The 24,768-nt window shown below is 46.2% G+C and overlaps 2 protein-coding genes and 1 long non-coding RNA gene across 3 annotated transcripts; 1 reads left to right on the top strand and 2 right to left on the bottom strand.

Annotated features, from left to right (window-relative positions):
- Positions 1 to 12,051: 12,051 nt before the first annotated feature.
- LOC118991537 (butyrophilin-like protein 1) lies at positions 12,052 to 15,013 on the bottom strand. Its single transcript, XM_037052854.1, has 6 exons — positions 15,001 to 15,013; positions 14,040 to 14,321; positions 13,715 to 13,927; positions 13,290 to 13,316; positions 12,239 to 12,265; positions 12,052 to 12,062 (listed from the first exon to the last, which is right to left on the bottom strand). Exons 1-6 carry the CDS (start codon positions 15,011 to 15,013, stop codon positions 12,052 to 12,054), a joined length of 573 nt encoding a protein of 190 aa, XP_036908749.1.
- Positions 15,014 to 15,996: 983 nt separating this feature from the next.
- LOC118991553 (uncharacterized) lies at positions 15,997 to 20,232 on the bottom strand. Its single transcript, XR_005067439.1, has 3 exons — positions 20,007 to 20,232; positions 19,071 to 19,165; positions 15,997 to 16,333 (listed from the first exon to the last, which is right to left on the bottom strand). It is a non-coding gene; the product is annotated as an uncharacterized LOC118991553 (long non-coding RNA).
- Positions 20,233 to 22,997: 2,765 nt separating this feature from the next.
- LOC118991464 (mortality factor 4-like protein 1) lies at positions 22,998 to 24,487 on the top strand. Its single transcript, XM_037052694.1, is given in 2 exon segments — positions 22,998 to 23,507; positions 23,510 to 24,487. Coding segments are annotated over 2 exon segments (801 nt in total). The 5' UTR covers positions 22,998 to 23,035; the 3' UTR covers positions 23,839 to 24,487.
- Positions 24,488 to 24,768: the final 281 nt, after the last annotated feature.

The raw sequence follows: 24,768 nt of genomic DNA, 5'->3' as shown, positions 1-24,768 counted from the left end.
GGGCAAGAATAGTAGAGGAAATATAGAATCTAATGAACTTGAGACACATGGTCATAAATTAAAGGGGGGAATGGTGGGAGAGGATGTGTGCAGGGTGGAGGAGAATGAAGGGGGGAATAGAACAACAACTGTAATGGCATAATCAATAAAATACATTTAAAAAATAAAATAAAAAACTACAAGTAGCAATACATATACATATAACAAGAATGGTTTGTGCATCAATGTAACCTGGCAGCCAAGGAGATTGGACTGGAATGTGCATGTATAAACAATAATAACTTCACTGTACTGGTCAGTGGGAGTGGTAGACACCATTGAGTGAGCATGTGTACTGTGTGGCTATCACATTCAAAATGACTGAGCGAACCCCGACTGGTGTGGTTCACTGGGTTGAGCATCATCCCACAAACTAAGAGGTCACTGGTTCCATTCCTGATCAGGGCACATGCCTGGGTTGTGGGCAAAGTTCTCAGTTGGGGGTGTGCAAGAGGCAACCAATGTTTGTCTCACACATCAGTGTTTCTCTCCCTCTTGTCCTCTCACCCTTTCCCTCTCTCTAAAAATAAATAAATAAAATATTTTAAAAAGAAAAAAAAGCATACAAAATGAGTGAGTAGAGCAATAAATCTGTATCAGATGTTGTGTTAAGCTTCAACATTTCTCCATGGAAACTATTCAGATGATTCAGAAGGACACAGCAATGGGCAACTGGTGACTGGCAGCTTCATCTCAACAACATGCTCATTCCTGCATCGCATCTCATATGCAGGTTTCTTGGCAAAACATCAAATCACCCAGGTGACTCAATCCCCCTACAGCCCAGAGTTGGTGCCCTGCAACTTCTGGCTTTTTCCAAAACTAAACCTTTGAAAGGGAAGAGATTTCAGACTGTTGATGAGATTTGGGAAAATACAACAGGGCAATTAATGGCAGTTGAGAGAACTATATAAGGTCCCAAGGTGCCTACTTTGAAGGGGACTGAGATGTCATTGTCTTACGTACAATGTTTCTTGTATCTTGCATCTTCTTCAATAAATGTCTCTATTTTTCATATTACATGGCTGGATACCTTTTGGACAGACCTTATATAATATTTTTATGAGCCTATGAATGTCTCAAGTTGACAGTGACAGGACATGACACCAAAATTCTTGCCTATTTATAGGTTTTAAATATTTTTTCTTAACAATATAAAGAAAAGATTTCATGGCTAATAGTTGAGGAGGCACTAAAAGATGGTAAAAGAATACAATTCTGATTTCTGGCCAAGATGAAGGCGTAGGTAGACACACTGCACCTCCTCACAAAAGCAAGTTCATGAACAACAAATATTTAGAAACCAGAATGCAACCAAAACAGAGAGAAAATTTAACTGTACCAAAGTCCAACAACAATGAACCATTCATCCAGACTGGTAAGAGGGGCAGAGTTGGCGGCTAGCAGAGAGGGATCCCAGCAGGAAAACGCGGCCAGACTGACCCAGGCACGCAGGCGAAAGTTGACAGATCGCAGGCGCGGGATGGCAATGGGCAGACCCAGTGAGGGCACAAGGCCGCTGGCTGACCCCGGTCACACATTTGCGTGCAGATAAACCAGGCAAAGTAGCGAGCAGTGAGACAGATCACGCAACCCAGGGCCCCAGAGTCAGGATATAAGCCTAAAAGCACCGACTGGAAAAACTTTCAGGGGTCACAGTGCCAGGAGAGGCTCCCAGGCTCTCAGAGAGTTCGTTGGAGAGGCCCACAGGATTCTGGAGGGTGCACAAGCCCAGACATCTGGAAACTAGCACCAGAAGGGCCCAATTTGCTTATGGGAAGCAGCAGAGGAGACGAAAATCCAAGAGAGAACAGGAAAAAAAAAGCCATTGCCCCTCTCTGACCCCACCCCCACATACAGCATCATAACCCAGCGACCTGGGTTGCCCCGCCCTGGTGAACACCTAAGGCTCTGCACCTCATATGTAACAGGCGCCAACAGACCAAAAAATTATGGCTCAAGAAGAAGAACAGCTCAAAGCCCCAGACCCAATACTTCTAAGTGACTAAGAGATAACCAACCTATCAGATGCACAGTTGAAAATACTTGTGATCAGGATGCTCACAGAATTGGTTGTTTATAGTCACAAATTAGGTGAAAAAATGAAGGCTACACTAAGTGAAATAAGCAAAATGCACAGGGAAACAATAGTCATGGGAAGGAACTGGGCCTAAAATCAACTGAGTGGACCAGAAGGAAGAAAAAAATGACCAAACAGAAAAGAATGAAGAAACAAGAATTCAAAAATATGAGGAGAGGCTTAGGAACCTCCAGGACATCTTTAAACGTTCCAACATCCAAATTATAGGGGTACCAAAAGGGGAAGAGGAAGAGCAACAAGTGGAAAACTTATTTGAACAAATAATAAGGGAGAACTTCCCCAATCTGGCAAAGGAAATAGACTTCCAGAAGTCCAGGAAGCTCAGAGAGTCCCAAAGAAGTTGGACCAGGGGAGGAACACACCAAGGCACATCATAATTACATTAGCCAAGATTAAAATGAAGGAGAGGATCCTAGAAGCAGCAAGAGATAAAGAGACAGTCACCTACAAAGGAGGGCCCATCAAGCTGGTATGGCTCAGTGAATTGGGAGCTGGCCTGCAAACCGAAAGGAGTGCCCATCAGACTGTCAGTTGACTTCTCAAAAGAGACCTTACAGGCAAGAAGGGGCTGGAAAGAAGCATTCCAAGTCACGAAATCCAAAGACCTCCATCCAAGATTGCTCTATCCAGCAAAGCTTTTATTTAGAATGGAAGGGCATATAAAGTGCTTCTCAGATAAGATCAAGTTAAAGGAGTTCATCATCACCAAGCCCTTATTATATGAAATGTTAAAGAGACTTATATAAGAAAAAGAAGATAAAAATATGAACAGTGAAAGGACAGGAAACTCACAGTTATTAACAACCACACCTAAAACAAAAGCAAACTAAGCAAACAGCTAGATCAGGAGCAGAACCACAGACATGGAGATCACATGGAAGGTTAACAACAGGGAAGTGGAAGGAGGAGAAGGGGGGAGAAGGTATAGAGAACAAGTGGCATAGGCTACGGGGAGAAAATAGACAGGGGGGAGGGCAAGAATAGTATGGGAAACATAGAGTCTAAAAAACTTGTGACACATAGACATGAACTAAAGGGGGGAATGGGAAGGTGTGCATGGTGGAGGGGAATGGGACAACTGTAATGGCATAATCAATAAAACATATTTAAAAATAAACAGAATTTTTTAAGTTAAAAAAATTACAATTCCAGGAACATCCAGATTGGGTAGTACTGCTCAAATGAAGACTTACAGCAGCCTTTCTCTGTGCTCAGTGAAGTGGAGCTGGCCTGCAGGTTAGTTTGCACCTTGGGAAACCTAAGGAGGTTCCTTCACATAACCTGTGCCTGAAGAGAGGCAGAGAGGCTCCTGAAGAAGCAAAGTGAGTTGTGCTTAACTACGACAAAGCCAGATTAAAGTTTAGAAGGTCTACATTGTAGAGTGTGGGTGCAATAAACACAGCCAGGAAAGAAGCTATTTCCTGTGTAATTAAATACTTTCCTAAATAACAATTTTAAAAAATCTCAAAAAATGACTTTGCAAGTTTGATCACTATAACTTCCAAGATAAACTCAATACAAAATGTACACCTAAATAACATTTTTTAAGATTTTATTTTTTAAGAGAGGGGAAAGGAGTGAGAAAGAGAGAAATATCAATGTGCAAGAGATACGTTGATCTAGTTTCCTCTCGCATTCCCCAACTGGGAACCTGGCCCACGACCCAGCTGTGTGCCCTGACAAGGAATCGAACCACTAACTTTTCAGTTCGTAGGCTGACATTCAGTCCACTGAATGGGCTACTCAGTCCACCAGCCAGGGCTAGGTGACTTAAATAAGTCGATTCTGACAAAACTCTACCATACTGATTATCTTAATGATTATTTCTAGGATTATAATATGTAGGCAGCTGGTCCACTTGTTTAACTGATACATTTTTTGAGATGCTATTTATTTCTAGAGAGAGGGGAAGGGAAGGAGAAAGAGAGGGAGGGAAACATCAATGTGTTGTTGCCTTCCACGCACCCACTACTGGGGAACTGGCCCACAANCAAGATTGCTCTATCCAGCAAAGCTTTCATTTAGAATGGAAGGGCATATAAAGTGCTTCTCAGATAAGGTCAAGTTCAAGGAGTTCATCATCACCAAGCCCTTATTATATGAAATGTTAAAGGGACTTATCTAAGAAAAAGAAGATTAAAAACATGAACAGTGAAAGGACAGCAAACTCACAGTTATTAATAACCATACCTAAAACAAAAGCATACTAAGCAAACAGCTAGATCAGGAGTGCAACCATAGAAATGGAAATCACATGGAGGGTTAGCAACAGGGGAGTGGAAGGAGGAGAAGAGGGGAGAAGGTATAGAGAACAAGTGGCATAGGCTATGGGGAGAAAATAGACAGGGGGGAGGGCAAGAATAGTATGGGAAATATAGAATCTAAAAAACTTGTGACACAAAGACATGAACTAAAGGGGGGAATGGGAAGGTGTGCAGGGTGGAGGGGAATGAAGGGGGGAATGGGACAACTGTAATGGCATAATCAATAAAACATATTTTAAAATAAATAGAATTTTTTAAGTTAAAAAAATTACAATTCCAGGAATATCCAGAGTGAGTAGTACTGCTCAAATGAAGACTTACAGCAGCCTTTCTCTGTGCTCAGTGAAGTGAAGCTGGCCTGCAGATTAGTTTGCACCTTGGGAAACCTAAGGAGGTTCCTTCACATAACCCGTGCCTGAAGAGAGGCAGAGAGGCCCCTGAAGAAGCAAAGTGAATTGTGCTTAACTACGACAAAGCCAGATTAAAGTTTAGAAGGTCTACATTGTAGAGTGTGGATGCAATAAACACAGCCAGGAAAGAAGCTATTTCCTGTGTAATTAAATACTTTCCTAAATAACAATAAAAAAATCTCAAAAAATGACTTTGCAAGTTTGATCACTATAACTTCCAAGATAAACTCAATACAAAATGTACACCTAAATAACATTTTTTTCAGATTTTATTTTTTAAGAGAGGGGAAAGGAGTGAGAAAGAGAGAAATATCGATGTGCAAGAGATACGTTGATCAGTTGCCTCTCGCACATCCCCAACTGGGAACCTGGCCCACAACCCAGCTGTGTGCCCTGACCAGGAATCGAACCACTAACTTTTCAGTTCGTAGGCTGACATTCAGTCCACTGAGCTACACCAGCCAGGGCTAGGTGACTTAAATAAGTCGATTCTGACAAAACTCTACCATACTGATTATCTTAATGATTATTCCTAGGATTACAATATATAGGCAGCTGGTCCACTTGTTTAACTGATACATTTTTTGAGATGCTATTTATTTCTAGAGAGAGGGAAAGGGAAGGAGAAAAAGAGGGAGGGAAACATCAATGTGTTGTTGCCTTCCACGCATCCACTACTGGGGAACTGGCCCACAACCCAGACATGTGCCCTGACTAGGAATCAAACTGCCGATCCTTTGGTTCACTGGGCAGCACTCAATCCACTGAGCCACACCAGCCAGGGCTGTTTAACTGATACATTGTTGAACTAACTCCTATTTAATGGAATAATAATTACTCCTATTTTGTGTGGATAATTCATATCACATGTATGCCTTCCTTGTCTATTTCAAAGGAAATATGCCTATAGCTCATCCAAAAGTACTGTACTCTGCAATGTACAGTGTGTACTTTTTGCCCAAATTTTCTAGGGAAAAATAAGGATGTGCATTATACACTGGTATAAATGATTACATGCCATGGGTATAATAATCCTGTGTATAATGCACTCAAAATGTGGGTGCGCAATATATGTGAGCAAATATGGTAATATAGTGTCACAGAGGTGCAAGCTAAATGGTAGGGAGCATAAATATAACATATAAATATGAACATATAGTGTACTTAAAGTCCACACTAGGACCCTGTAGAGTGTATTTGTATGATCTTATTATTGAGGTGAGCCATTTTAATACATTTGTAAATGCTTCAACTACCCTTTCCCCCACACAGGGAAGTGTCATGCCCTCCTCCAAGCTACATTATGGCTTAGATGTTTAGATTCAGTGTCCAGTCAGGAGACAGAAACCACATCAGTAATTTGAACAGGGAAATTTTTATATACAAAATTATTAACTAGCAGAAGGTAGTTTTAGTAGTTAACTACCAGAAGAAGTAAAAGAAAGCTCTAAGGGATATAGAAATAGCAGATATGGGAAACAGACACCAACTCGAGAGTAAAGGCAGAAGACACAGGAAGCAAGAAATTTGGGAGACCCCGACCAAAAGGCAGATTCAGAGCTTATTAGTCAAGATGGGACTGCAGCCCTCTGAAAGGTGAAGAAGTTCACTGACATGCCTCAGGCCAAGGCTGGTGGGCAGGAAACCTCCCACTGGGGTGCTGCTTAGATCCCTGAGAAAGTTATCTTCTGGAAAACAGACTACTGCAATGTCAAATTCACCAAAAGGTGGGAGAACGTGGGGGCCTTTCTGTAGGCCACTGACAGTCACCCCATAGGATGGAGAAGAAAAGGACTCCCAGTGGAAAAGAATCTGCTTCCTCTGCTATGTCCTACAGTGCCCCCCTCAGTGCAAAGGCGGACAAAGTCTAACTACATTGTGCCAAATGGCAAAGAAGAAATGGGGGGAAGGAGGAGGTTCCAGCTCCAGGATCACAAAACACAGCAAATGTGGGGTGGATTTGAAACCAACAGGCAATAAATTGATAATGGACACAGCCACACTTTTGACCACTCACCTTCAATATGAACCATTTTCCAAATTTGAACTTTCGTACAAAAATTACATTTTCACGCATCAAGACAAACCTACCCTTACAAGGGAAGAAATTCTCACCCTTTCCCAAAAATGTCGAGACAGAAAGTCCCAGTCATTGTATCTAACATTGCTATATTTACATTGCAAATTTCCTGAAATTCACAGCCCCATTAACTAGTCTGATACTTAAAGATTATACTATACATAACCCCCAATGACTTACATAAAAGCATAAGGGTAAGAAGAGAGAAAAAGAAAATGGTTAATATGTACAAATAAACATACACATACAACAGGAAAGAAAAAATATACAAAGCTTTTACTTCGCTCCTTATTTCTGTAACTGGCCACAGGTCAGAATTGATCGTCTTCTCTTCTATTTTCTACTCCAGGTCTTCCACATTTAGTAAGAACCATAGCAAGTCAGAGTTCTCTGCCTGGCAGAACGAATGCACCTTCATTGCTGTTGGTCTGAGTCCTCCAAAGTCATGCTTCCTTTTCTTTGCTGTGGTTTTCCATTAACCACACCACTGGACTTGGAAGTACTAAGAAGCAATACACTGATGACTGAAACCTTGCTCACACTAAAGGGGAACCCAGATGCTTCTCTTTCACTTCCTAAATTAACACAAGCACAGGTTTTTCACAGGTAACAGAAATCTAGTGAGGTTTGAGAAAACAAGTGTTCCACCCATCCTAGAAAAGGAAACACAGAGAGTAGAATATTAGACTCCTCTCCTCCTGAAAATCCATCAGCCATCCATTTTCCTGGAGACTTTTGGATGGCCAACTTTTCTGGTCAGATAGTGAAGAACTCCCAAAATGGGTTTGGGGACTACCCTCAACCTCTGCATTCTTCTGCCCAAACTCCAGATGGGAGTAAAGGAAACTCCATCTAAACCTGCAGGGTAATTCAGCCCCTAATCCTCTTTCCTATTCGAACACTATAATGCGTTCATGAAATATTTTTCATTACAAAAAAAAACTTCCCATACCAAAATATAGCCTATTCCAAACCAGCTCAGTCAATTTTATAATCTGCTCCTACGCACGAGGAATGAACTGGTCTATTCTCATAACCACACACCAAGCAGTGTGAATGCAGAGCAGAAAGGGAAGGCTCTGCGTTACAGGGCTCAGCTCAGAGACTTTGCCACAGGGAGTTTGCATCTCCAGGAAAAGCCTCAGTGAGGGGACAGGATCAGTGAGGGGGCATGGCCTCCATATTGCAGGGCAGTAGTGGAGATTGAACTTCATCAACACTACAGCCTGAGCTGAACCCCACCCCTGGGAGGCTCATAGGTTCCTCCGGAGGAGAATTATTAAGGGGCACAGAGAACCTCTCAGGCACACCCACCATGGGACAGATGATCAGGGACCCGACCTATGACCTCAGACTGAAGTATGGAAAGAGGGTCCCAGAGAAGGAAGCTGGAGGGAAGGAGAAAATATGGGAACCATGGGTCATGTTATAGAAAGAGACATCCCCTTCACTGTAGTCCAGGAAAACACCCACACTGTGGGGAAACTGCCTAAAAGATAACATAGTCTTATCTAAAGTGCAGGCGTGATATTTAGAACCAAACTTCCCCACAACCCAGAACCCCTTATCTGGGGACTCTCTGTATCAGCCTTCCCTTTTCACATCTTCCCTGAAGACCCCACGAGCCCATTCACTTTTGTCTCCACCTGGGACCTCCACCTCCCAGTGACAGCGCCCTGATGTAATGCCCTCAAGGCCCAACACACTGCAGGTGCTATTTGAGTCCTCACTGGTGTCCTTCATGGTCACCCCCATCTTCTCAGGAGAGACCATAAGGCTGGGACTGGCAGAGACTGGATTCAGAGTGACAGACCCTGCAGAGAGAGGTACCAATCATGCAAGGCCCTCCTCGGCCCCACAACAAGGGCATACAACCACCCCACCACCCACCCAGACACTTAGCTACATGGAGGGAGGGCTAAGGCCCCCTGAGATGAAAGCCTTCTGATTCAAGCCCACAGACCTCCAAGCACGAGAAGGAACCACAAAACTTATTTGGAGTTAGACATGTCAGAGTGACCTTGAGGAACAGCCTGGACTGGTCCTCAAGGGTGAGGGATATCTATTTGATATCCAGCACCATTTGCAGCTGTTATCACCTCTGCTATCACCTCTGTCACCCAGCCCACCACTATTGGTGGTGGCAGCATCTGTATCACCACAGAGAACTGAAGGAGAGGCCAAAAGTTGTAGCAGCTGCAGGACGAGCACCCAGGAAGCACATAGTCACTCACAGGCCTGGAACTTCTCCTGCCGCCAATCTGCAGGAGAACCACATTTTACATCGGAGATTCACAGGCTGCACACTTCAGGACCAGGGCCTAGTTGTTGGAAACACACTGATGCGGGATTGACAAGGGGCATTGTTTTTGGCAACATTCAGCTGATGCATTTATTTTTTTTATATACACATGCATACAGAGGCATACATGTGTGCACACACACTCATTGACAGAGCCATCATGCCGCAACCTTCCCATGAATGTTAAGCCAAAAAGCTTAATGCTCGGGGATTACGAGTCAGGATACCTATCTAAGCAGAAAGGCCCGGACTTGGGTACCAAAGTTGCTTTCTCAAGTCCCAAGCCACACAACCATTCTGAAAGCTAGGTTTTCTCAAAAAGATTCAGGGAGGGCAAAATGCCCATTTTCTAATGAAGAACTGATTGAGCCTAGCTTGTAGGGTGTCTCTAAGCCATGAGGAGAGAGAATACAGCTTGGCTGGGCCGATCTCAAAGGATGAGTATAAGCTATGAGTGAAGAGAACTTGGTACAGAGCATCAAAGAAATCTTTCCCAGTTAGGGGCCAATGGAGAGGTTTTAGGGAAGGGAGAGAGAGGTTCAAAGCAGGGAAGACATGCATTCAGTAAGAGGACAAACACTAATAAATTTTCTTCCCCTTTCATGATTAGTAAGAGCCAAAAAAGAACCCAGAAATATTGGGTCAGTCATCTGTTTCCTCCTATAATTGTCCAGAGAGATTGGAAGCTTCCAGAGAAATCCCGCTGTGGTGAGCCCCACAAAGATACCATGTCCTATGCCCCTTAACAGGCAAATATGATATGTCAAAAGAAACTTTACAGATATGAATGAGGAGATAGGGGCAGGAGTGGAGGGAACCAAAAATTCCTCTAAACAGGTAGATGGGACCTGCCCCTCCTAAGCAGACCCCAACCCAAGGATCCTAAGGAGCAGATCAGGCAAACCTCCCAGGGGTGAGCACCTAAAATGACTAAAAGGAGAACACAGGGACCCCTCTCCCACTGACCCAAGGCCACATAACCACTTCCAACCTCCATACTCACTTCAGAGAAGATGAAAGGAAGCTCACTGGCCAAAGCAAAGTTTATACATGTCACAAAACCATGAAATCTCTGCTTTTGCCTCCAACAAGATAGAGACTTGAGACAAAATTAAAACACATAGAAATAAGTAAATGACGTTTTTCTTGCACATTTGGTGTGCAAAATTGTGGCTACCAGCCACACCTAGAAGGAGGACTGGAGGAGGGGTGGAGGAGACAGGAAAATTGCCATTAAATTCTGAGACTCCATAATGGACTGAGTGTTTGCACTTCAGTATATTCTTTATCTAATTTCTACAGCAAATCTTTACATTAAAAATTATTTTCCAATTTTATGAATAAGATGAGATTACACATTTATCCACCTCACACTATCACCTGTCAATATGAAAATACTGATTCTAATGTAATGATGTTTATCCTCACAAAATAAAAAAGACACAAGGTATATATTAGAACACATGCACTGTAATTCTGCAGGTAAGGGGGAGGTGACCATCACTGTATAGAAACAAATCCTGGGGAGAATCGGTAAGGCTCTCTACAGCAGGGGTGTCCAACCTGTTGGCATCTCTGTGCCACACTGGAAGAGTTGCCTTGAGCCACACATTAAATACATTGTGGCACGTAGTCACACAAAAAAACACACAGTGTTTTAAGTAAATTTACAATTTTGTGTTGGGCCATATTCACAACCATCCTGGGCTGCACGCAGTCCCTGGGCCATAGGTTGGACACCCCTGCAAGACCTCCGTCATCCCGTGGCTCACCCCAATCTGTCTCTCAGTCTGCATCCCTGCCCATAAACAGAAACATCTGGAGCAGAGAAAGGTATGTCTTCCATGCACAGGGGGCACAGATCCTTAACTCCCCAGTACTGAAGGGTCCTGGGACCACCCTTCACTGCCTCAGGATCCGCCACACCACACTCCTGCCCTGACTGCCAGTGCAAGGTTGAGATTATCCCACCGTCACAAGCAAACTTAATTAGATGGTTACTTCAAAATGGCCTAAAAATAAATGTATCTTTACTGAAGTTCATCAAGGATATGATGGCATTCCGTGCACCCAATAACTTGCAAACACTCTGCGAACTCCCCAGCTCAAGACACCATGGCTGTGTGACCTGTGGTCTCAATGCTACCACTCTGAACCAGCCAAAATCCCTACAAGTTGAATCTTGGCCATTCCACCTCCTTCTCAACTCGTCTCTAATCCACCAAGTCTGGTCTTCCATGGTTTGCTCCCCACCATTACTCTAGGAAACAGTTCCAACTCCTGCGGGTTTCTCCTCTGGCAATCTTCACACCCTGCCCTAACAACCAGGACTGAGCATCCCAGGCAAATACAAATTCTCCTAAAAGGAGAAATAATTGGTGTTGCATTCTTATTTCTGTTACACAAAATATGCAGAATTTTGCATACAACCTTAACTTCTTCACAGACTCCCACCCCAGAGCATAAATATCCTGGAGGTTCTAGACCCCAGATTCAGAACACTTGCTCTAAAGCCACTAATTCCTCAGCAACCAAGGGGGCTTAGAGGAAGAAACACACCTTAGAGGGGGATCAGAGCATTAGGAAGCAGAAAAGACCAGTATCTCAGAGGACTGGGAACAAATGGAAAAAGCAAAACTAGATCCAAAAGGGGGAGGAATTTCAACGCAAGAAGAATCCAAAACCAAGGACCATCTTAGGAAGAACTGAGTCCTGAAGCAAACACGGTTTCCGAAATCTCCTAGAGAGAAACTGCTGATCTACACAGCACCACCCACCTGCAGACTCTCCTCACAACTGTCACTGCACCGAAAAGTACCAGTAGAACAAGGTGTGTTCAGAACGCATTGCCAGCCCTAATGGCGACCTGCAGCAGAGGATGGGCCCAGAAAAGGAGGAGTCCCCGCACTCTTCAGATGGAGGCTACAAAAGTGACAAGGAGAGCAGGGGTGCCAACTCCATCCTGGAGTGAAGTCCTCTGATAGAGAAAGGGGACAGGGTCAAGGCTGGGGAGGTGAAGCCACAGGAAACTGGGCCACTTACCTGCATATAGCTGGGCCTTCCTCCAGGCTGAAAGGGAACACACAGTGGTGAGACCTCAGCCACAACAAGCCTGCTCAGCATGAATCTCCTGGCCTCTCCCATCCTACAGGTGAGACTATCTACAGGGGGAAATGCAGAGGAGATGGCCCCTGGGATGTCCACATGGCAGGTGTTGTGGGAGACCTCGATCACAGGTCAGGAGGCCTGCATTACAGGCGGAGTTCCAGCATTGGCCAGCTGCATTTAAGTGACTTTTGGCCAGTCAGTCAGCTGTTCTGCACCAAAACAACCTCAAAAACTCCCGCTTGACCTGCTGCTCGGTGTTTCTATTCAGAATCAAGTATACTATGTGTTTGAAAATATTTTAGGGAACAAAATATAAGTTATTCCGTAATTGTAAGAAAGCACTTTCATATCCAATCTTTTTCTGACAAATGTATACTTGGGAAATAACTCAAAATGGGAATTAATTTAAGGACAGGGAGGTGAGTTGAGCTCTGAGGTAAAAGTGGCCAATCTTTCTCAGATAAGTGATTTCAAAGATAAACATCATTGTTTTGGGGCATTGACAGCTCATCCATCACATTCCTATGTGTGATCAACCCAGTCCTTTCCCATGACTTTTTGATTAAAACCTTCAGAACCTGGAGAGAACAAACTCTCCCTGGATGATGTTTTGGGGGAAGGCTGAAGGTCACAATCCTAAACTTGATGACCTTATTTATTTATACGGCTCCTTTCCAGGTGCTGCTGAGAGCTGGGTGCATGGAAGGCTAGAAAATTAACAATATAGTGGCTAAGTCTAAGTTGGAATGAGACCCAGGATACATGACCAACTCCAGGAGCTACCATCACACCTGGTTGCCAAGCACCAGACGGGAAACAGCAGCCCCATTTGGAAAAGCCCGTGGAGCAGGGTTCTGCTTCCCAGGAGCTCCCACTTCTGCCCCAAGGAAAGGTGTCCACATGTGTGTGCTGAGACAGAAACAAGGAGAGGGACACCTGGGCACAGGTGGGACAGGAGACTAAGGACATGTGGAGAGTCACTCACCAGCCAGGTAAATTGTCTTCCTCCAGTCTGAAAGACAGCAACAGAAACAGGTGAGCTAAGAACCAGAATGTCTCCCATGAAGGGGACAGAGAGATCAGGAGGAAAAGCAAGACTTACCAAGTTCTGCTTGGAGTTTGTCTGAGAGTGAACAAAAGGCATGAACTCGCATTCCTAGAAAAAGGAAAGACGGTGTTCCCAGACAACCTTTTTATATCCAAGAAGTTTCAGCTCCAGATGCACCTGAGCCTCCAGCTGCCCTCCCTGGATCTCTGCAGCCACCTGCTCTGGACCAAATACCTGGGTCTCCCTAGAGAGCTGGAGACCTGGACCCTGATGCTGCCATCTGCCTGTTTTCTCAGCACCGCCTGCCACACCAACCAGACTTGGGCCCTGGGCCCTGGGCCCTGTCCTCTGTCCTGCCTTACCTCTGGCCTTCAGCATCTCCTCCTTTGCCTGCCTGTCCTGCTCCTTAGCCTGGCACAGAGTCTCCTGTTCGTGCAGCTCCTGCAGCTTTGCAGAATGTCCTCTCTGGGCATAATAGCCAGCACCAAAGAGTAGGAGCCCCAGCATGGGGAGCCCCCTGGTCAGGCTCACCAGGAAAGCTGATTTCCATGGAGAGGACTGGGGAAAAAAGGGTTCTACACCCAGCCAGAGACCCCATCAGAGGCACAGCTTGGGACAGCCCAACCCAGCACACTCAGGGCCCCACGCCACCCTCCAGCTCTGCTGGGAGTAGGGAGCAGCTCTGACCTGGGATGAAAATGGCCATCGCCTTCTCCTGGCCCAGGATGGGACTGAGCACAGAGAAGATCATGTTGCCCACAGAATGGTCTTTCACCACCAGAGCGGCCTCCACGCTGAACAGCCCTTTAGCATCTTGGGCATGGGCCTCAGAGAAAATCAGGAACTTCTCTCCACTGAGGTCTCTCCACTGCACCTGGGGCTTCGGGAACCACCCTGAGGCTGTGCACACCACTTGAACCCCACCCTCCTCAGGCCCTGTGATGCACACTTGAGGGGCAGAGCCCACACCTGAGGGAGAGAAGTAGAGCCATCTCTTTGAAATGTTAGCATCAAGAGAGATAGCACTCTACTTTCCCCTTTCCTGTGGGAGGGGAGGAGTCTAACCTCAGTGGGCACCATGCCCTAAGTTGTAAAACCACTTCCTGTCACAAAGATATAAGAACTTGGACCTGGCTGGTGTAGCTCAGTGGATTGAGCGCAGGCCTGCGAACCGAAGGGTCACCAATTAGATTCCCAGTCAGGGCACATACCTCGGTTAAAATAATAATCATTTTGAAAGGATACGAGAATTTATTTTTCTCTCAATTAGCTAACATAGATGGTCACCCCTATTACCAGGTAAATTTAGGGTAAACTGTGTGACCATGGTGCTTTCAAGTTCTCTCTCCTGAGGATTAGTAGGTTTATCTCGAAAACACATATACAGTGTGTTACATCTGCTGCTCAACTATGTTAGTAGAGTGCCTGTGATGATCGCCATATTCTGGTGTAATGCTTACTCAATAAGAAAAGTATTTTCATTCGTTACTAACCTAAGCAAACCCCAGGAGTCCCCACTTCTGCCAGAAAGCTGTCCATGTCCCCACATCTACACACTCAGTTGGATCTACTTTGTAAACCTCACGATGTCTAATCCTCCTGCTCACCTCAGTGCCACTCCATGAAGATAGGTGGCCACCCCCCCCACCTCGTAACTGCATCCGGGCCCCCAGCCTTGCCTACCTTCCTTCCATCCTCACTGCTGGCAGAGAGCACATTCCCCGCACTGCTCTGTGCACTCTCCTCAGTGACCTGATGACCTGGCATCTGCCTCGCTCCCACTGTCTTCTCTAGTTACCCCCAATTCCTACCGCCTGTGCCCCTTAAGGCACACATATTCCGACCACAAGCACTGTTTGTTAACTGCTCAAAACCACAATCACCTGCGTCCTCGCATCCCAGTCCATCAATCTCAAGTCTCTATGGGACCTTGGCTGGTGAACTCAAGTGCCTACTCAGACAAGTGCTCCCTGTGAGCTTTTCCTGACTGTGGCAGGAAGTGTTCATCAGTTTCACCCTACACCAGGAACATCTCTTTTTTCCAGTATCATCACCTCTTACCATCCTCCCATTCATCACTCGTCTTACAAACAAACCATGATGACCTCTTTGTGTGCCCAGAACACACCAGCCCCACTCCTAGCTCAGGTTTCCCACAGAGTGTTCTCTCTGCTTAGCATTTTCATCCCCCAGGCAGTCACTTGGCCAAATCCCTACTTCCTTTGAACTTTGGCTCTGATTGTCAATAAGACCGCATTTAAGCCCCTATGTGACAGTGAAGCCTGCCTTCCCCCTCTCACCCCACATCCTAGTCCCCTTCCCCTGTTCTGCTTGGCCTTTTATCCAACTACTACCCCCACTTCACACCTTCTGTGACCTACTTATCTGTGTATTTATTTGTTGTCTGTAGACTACAACTCTACAGGGCCAGGGGTCTTTGGTTCACTGGTGTTTCCCAGGTGCTCAGAACAGGAGCTGACACATAGTAGGGGTTCTATATATTTTAGTGAGTACATGAATGAGTGAATGAGCCCCCTTTTTATTATCTATAAAATGAGGGGCTGAATTACAGTCCTTCAAGTTCCTCCCAACTCCAGCACTCCAAGACTCTAGGAGTACAGATCAAGTCACTAACCTACCACCTTCAGCTCCAAATTGGCCTCTTCACAGAAGTCCTCTCCCTTTCTGAAGAAGCAGGAATAGAGCCCGTTGTCTGTAGCCTGAATCTTATGGATGCACATGACAGCCTCCCCCTGGGTGAGGAGCTCCCTCTCCAGAGAGTTCCGCCCTGCGCACTGGGCCATCAGCTCATCCTCCTGCTTCCAGCCATTTTTATAGATGAACACAGCTTCAGAGAACTTGGAGTGGAACCACCGGAGCTCCATGTTCTCCATTCACGGCCGGGGTCACACGACAGGGCAGTGTGATATCCCCACCAAGCACTGCCACAATGGGTTCTGAGGGGCCAATGACCAAGAACTCTGTGGACACAGACATGAGAGTGAGAAACATGGAGATACTAGACTGGAAGCAGGGAACACACCATCAGGTGAGAAGGCCCAGGCAGGTGGGGGCAGGTGTCAACTCATCCTGACCTGATGGTATGAGTACCAGCTCTGAATCAGGGAAAGATCTTCTGACAACAACCTCGTGACCCAAAAATGATGTCAAAATGACTCCTTTATCACCTCTGCTCCTGTCTTCACACCCTTCTGTGAAAGACTCTAAGCCAGTGGTTCTTTTTTTATGTTTTTTTATTTTAATTGTTGTTCAAGTACAGTTTTCTGTCTTTTACTCCCATCCCAGCCCACCCCCCCAGCCCTCCCCACCTCTCTTCCATTTCCAACCCACCCTCTAGTTTTTGTCCATGTGTCCTTTATACTTGTTCCTGTAAACCCTTTCCCTTTTCCCCTGAAATTCTCTCCCCTCTCCTGTCTGGTGAGCCAGTGATTCTTAACTTTGTGTGTATCACAATCACCCACAGATCACTGAGTCACACCTCCAGAGCTCCTGATTCAGTAGGTCTGGGGACCCAAGAATGTAAATTTCTAAGGAGTTCCCCAGGAAGCTGATGCTGATGCTCCGGAAACCACACTTTGAGAACCACAGCTCTAACCTGGCCCCTCCTAGGACAGGACTAAAAACTGACCAAAGGGCACACCTGTGCCCAGGTCTAAACTCATGGTCACTCAGCCACACCCAGGAACTTCACTGTTCCTACCCTGAACTTTATGTGCACATGTCTGTCTCCTACACTGAATTACTGTGAACTAAAAACTGGAGCCAGGCGATGAAAGACAAACACCACATGATCTCGCCATTAACAGGAACCTAATCAACAAAACAGAACAAGCAAGCAAAGTATAGCCAAAGACACTGAAATTGAGAACAGGCTGACAGTGATTAGAAGGGAGAGGGGAGGGGATAATGGGGGAAAAGGGTGACAGATTTACAACAACAACAACAACAAGGGGCATGGAAATGGGGGAGGGAGGCAAGGAGGGCTGGGGTAGTGGGGAGAGGTGGGAGGAAAAGACAGAAAACTGTACTTGAACAATAAAAAAATTAATTAAAAAATAAAATACACATGGAGGGTTATCAACAAGGAGGAGGAGAGAGAGGGAAACATACAGAGAATAAGCAGCATAGATGGTAGGTAGAAAATAGGGAGAGAGTAAGAACAGTATGGGAAATGTAGAAGCTAAAGAACTTATATGTACAACCCATGGACATGAACTAAAGGGGGAAAATATGCAGGTGGGAGGGGAATGAGAGGCGAAATGGAACAACTATGTAATAGCATAATCAATAAAATATATTAAAAATAAATAAGAAATTTAAAAATAAAGTAATAATAAATAAAAATAAAAGTTGGAGCCAAGTGCTACTTCCATTAATACCTGCCCTAACTCCCATTGCTTACAGGAACCCAAAACACTGTCTGTTAAAAAAAAAAAAAGGCTCAGCCCTGGTTCATGTGGCTTAGTGGATTGAGCACCAGCCTGTGAACCAAAGGATCGCTAGTTCAATTCCCAGTCAGGGCACATGCCTGGGTTTCAGGCCAGGTCCCCAGGAGGGGGCGCGTGAGAGGCAACCACAAATTGATGTTTTTCTCCCTGTCTTTCTCCCTCCCTTTCTCTAAAAACAAATAAAGAAAATCTTTTTAAAAAGAGGTTCATCTACCACCACCCCCACTTCTCCAAGAGCCCTCAGCCTTCCGAGGACTGAGGACTGGAGGCCATGACATGACTCCTCTGCAGCACCAGCCCTGCTGGACATCCGAAGAGAGACTTGTCACCTATGCTGCTTGGCTTCAGTTTGAGTCACCATCACTTCTCACTCGGAGGACAATAGTAACTCATCTTTCTGTCTGTCTTCTCCCCACGCTCATGTCTGTGACCCTTTTCACCTGTAAGCAAAACCATGTCCCTACTCTGCTCAGAGCCCTGTAATGCTCCCCAGTGTCCCCAGTGGCCTGTGGGATGCATAGAGATGACTGCCAGTACCTTTGTGACCCCAACTCCTACTTCTCTCTCCAGCTCCCTCTGCTCCACACTTGTTTCCTCTGTTCCTTGAGCACACTGCCAGCCTCGCACTGCTGTTATCCTCGAGGGCTCACTGGCCCATCTCATCCAGTCTTTGCCCATCTCCCTGTCCACCCTGACCACAGCCTCCTCCCACAGCCGACTCCTTCCCTGCTCTACTGCAACATCCCACCTCTTGGCTCCGCTAACACACCAGATTTGACTGGTTTGTTGCATTAGCTATTCGCCATCACCTGCTGAAATGCAAGCTCTATGAAGATAGGGAATTTGTCTTTTTTTATTCATAGAATAACAATTCCAACATAGATGACACTTTGTAAGTATTCTTGGGATGCAATGAATTAATGAATGAGTAAGTGCTCAGAATACCAACAAAGCCAGGAAACAAAGAGGAAAGAAGTATTTTCTCATTTGATGGCTAACTTTTTTAAAATATCACACACTCCTCTGGACAATTGGTCAGGTCTCATCCTTTTTTTATGCTTTGGTGACTGTTCTTAAATATTTAACTACAATGAGTAGTTGGGGAGAATCATAACTTCTCTAGAGAAGGGCCTCCACCAACAGCCACTGTTCCTGATGGAGAGAATGGGCAGGGTACCTGGGGACCCCACTCACCAGGAATCCCACCCACCCGAGGGAGACACAGGAAGAGGGGTGGAGACACACTCACCTGCAGACCTCCAAGTGAGTAGTTGGATGAGGAGGAACAGGGAGGTGAGATGGCAGAGCACAGAGTAGCTGGAGCAATCTTCCATCTCCTCCAAGCTGGGGAGAGGCAGGAGGCAGGTGAAGACTGAGGGAGCAGTGGGACCTCAGAGGTGACAGCAGGGCTCCGGGCTGGCAACAGTCCCAAGCCGGAACACAGCCTTCCCTACTGACTCAGTAAGCTAATGGGGTGGTAGACCCCACACAATCCTGATACAGAGAAAGGGCTGACTCCTGCCCTTTTGAAAGCCTCTGTGCAGCTAGAGAACCTTTCAATTTGCTCGGGGTAGAAAAACACTGCTTCCCTTCCTACCCCAACTGCACCCACTGCGCAGGCCCACCCTGCTCAGAAAACCAGGCCCTTCCTTCCTCAACACCTTGGGCCTGTGGGAGAAACTGTCCCTCTACTTCACTGTTCGCACACACCAGTGACTCCCCAGGACAGTGGGCCCAGACCCAGTCCCCTTGCCATGAAGGGCATGCCCGGTCCTGCTTATGTTCTGTTGTTCCCTAATTATGAGCAGGGAATCACTGGGAAGCATCAGAACAGACTACATCCTCCCTGAGGAGACTGGCTCCCATCACAGGCACCGTGTCCTGCTTATGTTTGCCTGTATCAGTCACCTTCCTTTCAATCCCACTCCACCCTTTTCTGCCTGGGACCAAGGACATGGGCCTGCACACAGCAGGTACCCAGTCAGTTCCCAACCCACGGGCAAATCCTCTTCCTCTCTCTGGAAGACTTCTGACTCAGGGTAAAGGATCCTCACAGAGGTTCTCCTGGGTCTTCCTGTAGCCACTACCCCACCCCCAGCCTCACCTCATTCTCAGCCTCTGCCTCACAGCCAGCTTCTCCCTGCTTCCTCCTCTTGACCCACATGTGTCCTCAAAACCAACTTACTTGCTGTGAAAGGCTGGAGCTCTCTAAACACAGCAGCTTCACGAGGCTCAGGGGCCTTCTGAATCTGCACTCAGAGACCCAAACCTTGCTGCCAGAGACAAGGCTGGGCGCCCTGCTTCCTCATGTGGAGAGGTAGTTGGTTCCCAGGAAGTGGAGAAGAAGCAAAGCCTGGCATAGGCTGCAGGGGAATCTGTAGAGACTAGGCCCTGGGGCTCCAGCCCAAAGAATCCACCCTTCTCCTGCTCCTTCCACCACTAAAAAGAGAAAGCTTGTCAAAAAGCAATACAGCAGACTGCCCCACCCTCTGCACTGGGCACCTCAGGTCTTAGGGGAAGAAACAGCATGATTGGAGCAGGAAGCAGAGTAGGCTCAGGAACACTGAGACAGCCCTCCAGGGCAGAGACAGGGGCTGTTTGTGCAACAGCTACTACATTGCAGGTTGTCTGTTTCTAGACCTCGGAAGTAGGACTGAGTGTGGCGCAGCCAACACCTACCCTTATGCATAGGTCTGTTCACGACAGAAATGACTTCATGTTGGTTGGTAATCACCCCAGGCCTGAGCCTTGGAAGAGTCCCTAGTGCTTGTCTCTTCTTCACCAACAGAAGACCCAGGAGCTGTTCACAACCTGGCAATCAAGGGATTAACATCAGGCATCAGGAACTTCCAGAACCAATTCTGCAACCCTGGCCTTGCTCACACTGAATGGAGAGTGCCCTGCGGCTTGCTGATATTTTAGTATCACCTAGATGGCCTGTGCACCTGGAAAAGCCTGAAAGAAAACCCTGAAGCACAGCATCTTCCTCAGCAGCCTCCCTTCCTGCAGTTGCCCCATCTCAGTAAAGACCACCTGTGTTCACCCAGTTATCTCTGCCAGAAACTTGAAGGGCATCCTTGACACTTTGCTCTACATCCAGTCTATTTCCAACCTACCATAAAGTTCAAGATTTTCCTCAAATCTATAGCTACAGCCTGCACTTAGTTACAAGCCACCCTTATTTCTCATCCAGCCCAAGGAGCGGCCTCCTCATGGGTGCCCCTGCCTCACCTCCTCAACTTCATTTCCTTCCAAGAGAATGATTCTCTCAAGTTAGCTAATGGCAACTCTCTGCCTTATCTCTTCAAAGGATTCCTCTGCTTCCCCCTCCTCGACGGCCCCACCTCTGGTCTTCTTTTCCACTTTATCTCATTCCTCTCCCAAGTGCTCCTTCACTGGTCTCATATGAGTTTCTCCAATTCACTGAGTTTTCCCAGCCTGGGACCCTCCCACTGAATGTCTTGCTCTCTCTCTCCCACCAAACTCTTACCCTCAGGTCCAGCTCATTGGCTGCTCAGACTTGTGCAAATTCAGAAGCCATTTTAGTCCACTAAGAAACATGAAGTCTCTTGACTCTGACCTAAACAAGTCAACCCCATGGACACAACAGCTTCACCATCTTCCCCTCTGGTTTTCTACTGCAAGCACAGTTGTGTCACTGATGACATCACCCATTGGAAATTTCAGTTTTAACCCCCTTTGATGGCCCACTCAAGCCTGCCTGTGCCCCGGTTCACATATTCAGTGATTTGGTCTAGTTGTCCCTCACTCACTTGGCCAGGTGGCTCTCATGATTATCTCCATTCTCAGAAGAGGAAACCAAACACCTCGGAGTTTCACAGCCACACACCCAGCGAGATCTCTCGCAGCCTGTGTTCACTACCAGTTGTTCTAAGTGACGCTTCACATCTGTCTTCCTGCAGCAAGGACTCACTGACCCACTGATACACAGGATGCTTGCTTTCTGCCCAGAAGTCTGGTCTGAGATATTAAACTCCAGGCAAACAAGGGATTCCAGGATATACCTGAATATATCTCACTCTAAAGTCCTCCTGCAAAGGTCCATTTCTGCTAAGGACCACTCAGATTGAGGAATACCTGTAAAATCCGTACTGAGCCAAAAATAACTAATGAGACAAAGACCTATACAGGACTTTGGGTGCACCCCCCCCCCCGCCCACAACCCCCGCTGCCTAACAGGGAGACTTCTCAAGACCTGAGAGACATTAGGAAAACTTTATGAAAAGACAGAGGAGAAAAATGTTTTATTGAATACCTACTGAGTGCCAGGGACTGGTTCACAAAAATTGCATTTCTGCCTCTTCATTCTCACACATGCAGACAGAGATTAAGTAAAACCTGAGCCCAACCAGCCAGTCACTCTTAATCCAGGAACTTTAAAGGATGGGGGCAGGGAAGGCTAGAGCTGCAAGGAGAACCCTGCCCTGCACCCTCTCCCCAGCCCTTAAACCCAGCCCAGTCCCCAGTTGCACACAAGTCAGGATGAGGAGAAGTAGAAAGGGACCTTGGACTCAGACATTTCCCAGGCTGATAGGGCCAGGAGGCTTATCATACCATAAATCCCAACACTTTGATTCCATCGTGGGGGAGGGGGCTGACAGCAGATTTTCCGGAAGGACACCGGAAGGACACTGGAGCAACAGATAGGAAGGGCATCGAGCTGCAGACCTCGCTCCCTTTCCCAGCTCATCGGGGTCATGTCCCAGCTGCTTTAACAACAAATCCTGTTCACTGACCACAAACGATTTTTCTTTATCAAATATAAATTATCCTCGGTGAGTTGTTTGGACGTCGGCATATCGCGCCCGGGATATAGAGCTAGCGCTGCCTACGGTGCAGAGCTGGGTGGGGTGGCGAGTGGGGGGCGGTAGTCGGGGTGGTGGGAGAAGGAGGAGGCCGCGGTGAATCCCTATAAATAGCCCCGAGGCAGGACCCGAAGCCTAAATTCCAGGAGGGAGAGCGAGTGCTGTGCTTCCATGGGCCTCTTCTTTATGAAGCAAAGTGTGTAAAGGTGGCCGTAAAGGACAAACAAGTGAAATACTTTAGACATGACAGTGGCTGGAATAAAAAGGCTGTGAGGCCCAGGCCCTCTGAAGAAGCTTTGAAGACAAGGGAGGATACTGTAGCCCTTTTTCCTGTTCCTGAAGGAGCTCCCTCAGTACACCACCCCCTCCTGACCTCTAGTTGGAATGAATGGGTCCCGGAAAGCAGAGTACTCAAATACGTGGACACCAATCTGCGGAAACAGCGAGAACTTCAAAAAGCCAATCAGGAGCAGTATGCAGAGGGAAGGTGAGAGGGGCTACCCCAGGAAAGAAGATACCAGGTCTGCAACAGAAAAACGTTGAAGTGAAAACAAAAAAGAACAAACAGAGAACACTTGGAAATGGAGACGGAGGCAGCACCAGTGAGACCCCTCAGACTCCTCGCAAGAAGAGAGCTCGAGTAGATCCCACTGTTGAAAACGAGGAAACATTCATGAACAGAGTTGAAGTCAAAGTAAAGATCCCTGAGGAAGTGAAACCGTGGCTGGAGGAGGACTGGGACCTCATTACCCGGCAGAAACAGCTCTTTTATCTTCCTGCGAAGAATGTGGATTCCATTCTGGAGGATTATGCAAATTACAAGAAATCTCCAGGAAACACAGATAATAAGGAGTGCGCTGTCAAGAAGTCGTGGCAGGAATAAAGGAGTACTTCAACGTGATGCTGGGCACTCAGTTACTCTACAAATTCGAGAGGCCGCAGTACACTGAGATCCTTCCGGACCACCCTGACGCACCCGTGTCCCAGGTGTATGAAGCACCACGTCTGCTGAGATTGTTCGTGCGGATTGGAGCGATGCTGGCCTACACACCTCTGGATGAGAAGAGCCTTGCTTTATTACTGAATTATCTTCATAATTTCCTAAAGTACCTGGCAAAGAATTCTGCAACTCTGTTCAGTGCCAGCGATTATGAAGTGGCGCCTCCTGAGGACCGCCAGAAAACTGTGTGAGGCGCCCACTTCCCCGGCGTGAATCTTTGTGACACGTTCCTGTTCTTAGTCCTCCTCTTGTACACACACTATACTTCGAAAATGTTAGTGTATAACTGACTCGATGTTTGTTTTCTGTTTGATCTTAAACAGAGAAAATAAAAGGGATTAGAGCTCCTTTTTTCTTTCCTTTTTTAATCGTTTTAAAGTTGCTACCAGTGTATTGATGGACAGCGGAGAGACATACTGTAGAGTGTTCTATCACCTAGTTGACAAAGCTGCTTTGAATGCTGGTGGTCCTCTTCCTTTGACACTACGCACTTTTGTAATATGTGTTGATGCCATGTGGCAGACGCTCCGGTCTAGTGCCAAAGGTTCGATTCGGTGTATATAATTGATCACACTCACCCATTTGTGCTCCTTTTATTTTTTATTGGTGTTTAAAGTAAAGAGCTTATCCTTCGCAAGTCACCCACGTTGTTCCTTAGGCATCTTATCTCCGCTCAGATGGTGGAAGAGCGGTGGCTTGTTCGTGGTTTTTGTATTTGTGTCTAACGCACGTTTTAACATGATAGACGCAATGCCTTGTGTAGCTACAGTTTTCTGGAAAAGCCAATCTTTTAGGAATTGTTTTTCAGATCTTCAATACATTTTTTCTTTAAATTTCAAAGAAAAAAATATGTATATAAATTATCCTCATGCTAATGACGTTAGTATTTTACTTTCTTTTAAAGCCTTATAATATCTCTCATCTTTTAGTTGCTTCAATATTTTCAAAAGTTTCAGATACATATTTAAGCCATTAAAACAAAGGTGATTTGTAAAATGAACTCTGATTTTTACCATGACAGTAGGTGGAAAGGATTAATCCCTTTTTTATTATATTTTATTAATTGTACTATCACACTTGTCCTGATTTTTCCCTCTTTGTCCCTCCCACCCACCAAACCT

This window comes from Sturnira hondurensis, unplaced genomic scaffold (assembly GCF_014824575.4).
Source record: "Sturnira hondurensis isolate 20B ecotype Veracruz unplaced genomic scaffold, ASM1482457v3 Scaffold0007578, whole genome shotgun sequence".
NCBI lineage: Eukaryota > Metazoa > Chordata > Mammalia > Chiroptera > Phyllostomidae > Sturnira > Sturnira hondurensis.
This window is presented reverse-complemented; position numbering and strand designations above follow the sequence as displayed.

Excerpts from the sequence above, each read along its gene's own strand:
- LOC118991537 (XM_037052854.1), bottom strand. Across the intron at positions 13,317-13,714 it reads GGAGATGCTGAAGGCCAGAG|ACTGGAGGAAGACAATTTAC; the intron begins GTAAGGCAGGAC and ends GCTGTCTTTCAG. Across the intron at positions 12,266-13,289 it reads GAAGACAATTTACCTGGCTG|CCTGGAGGAAGGCCCAGCTA; the intron begins GTGAGTGACTCT and ends GTTCCCTTTCAG.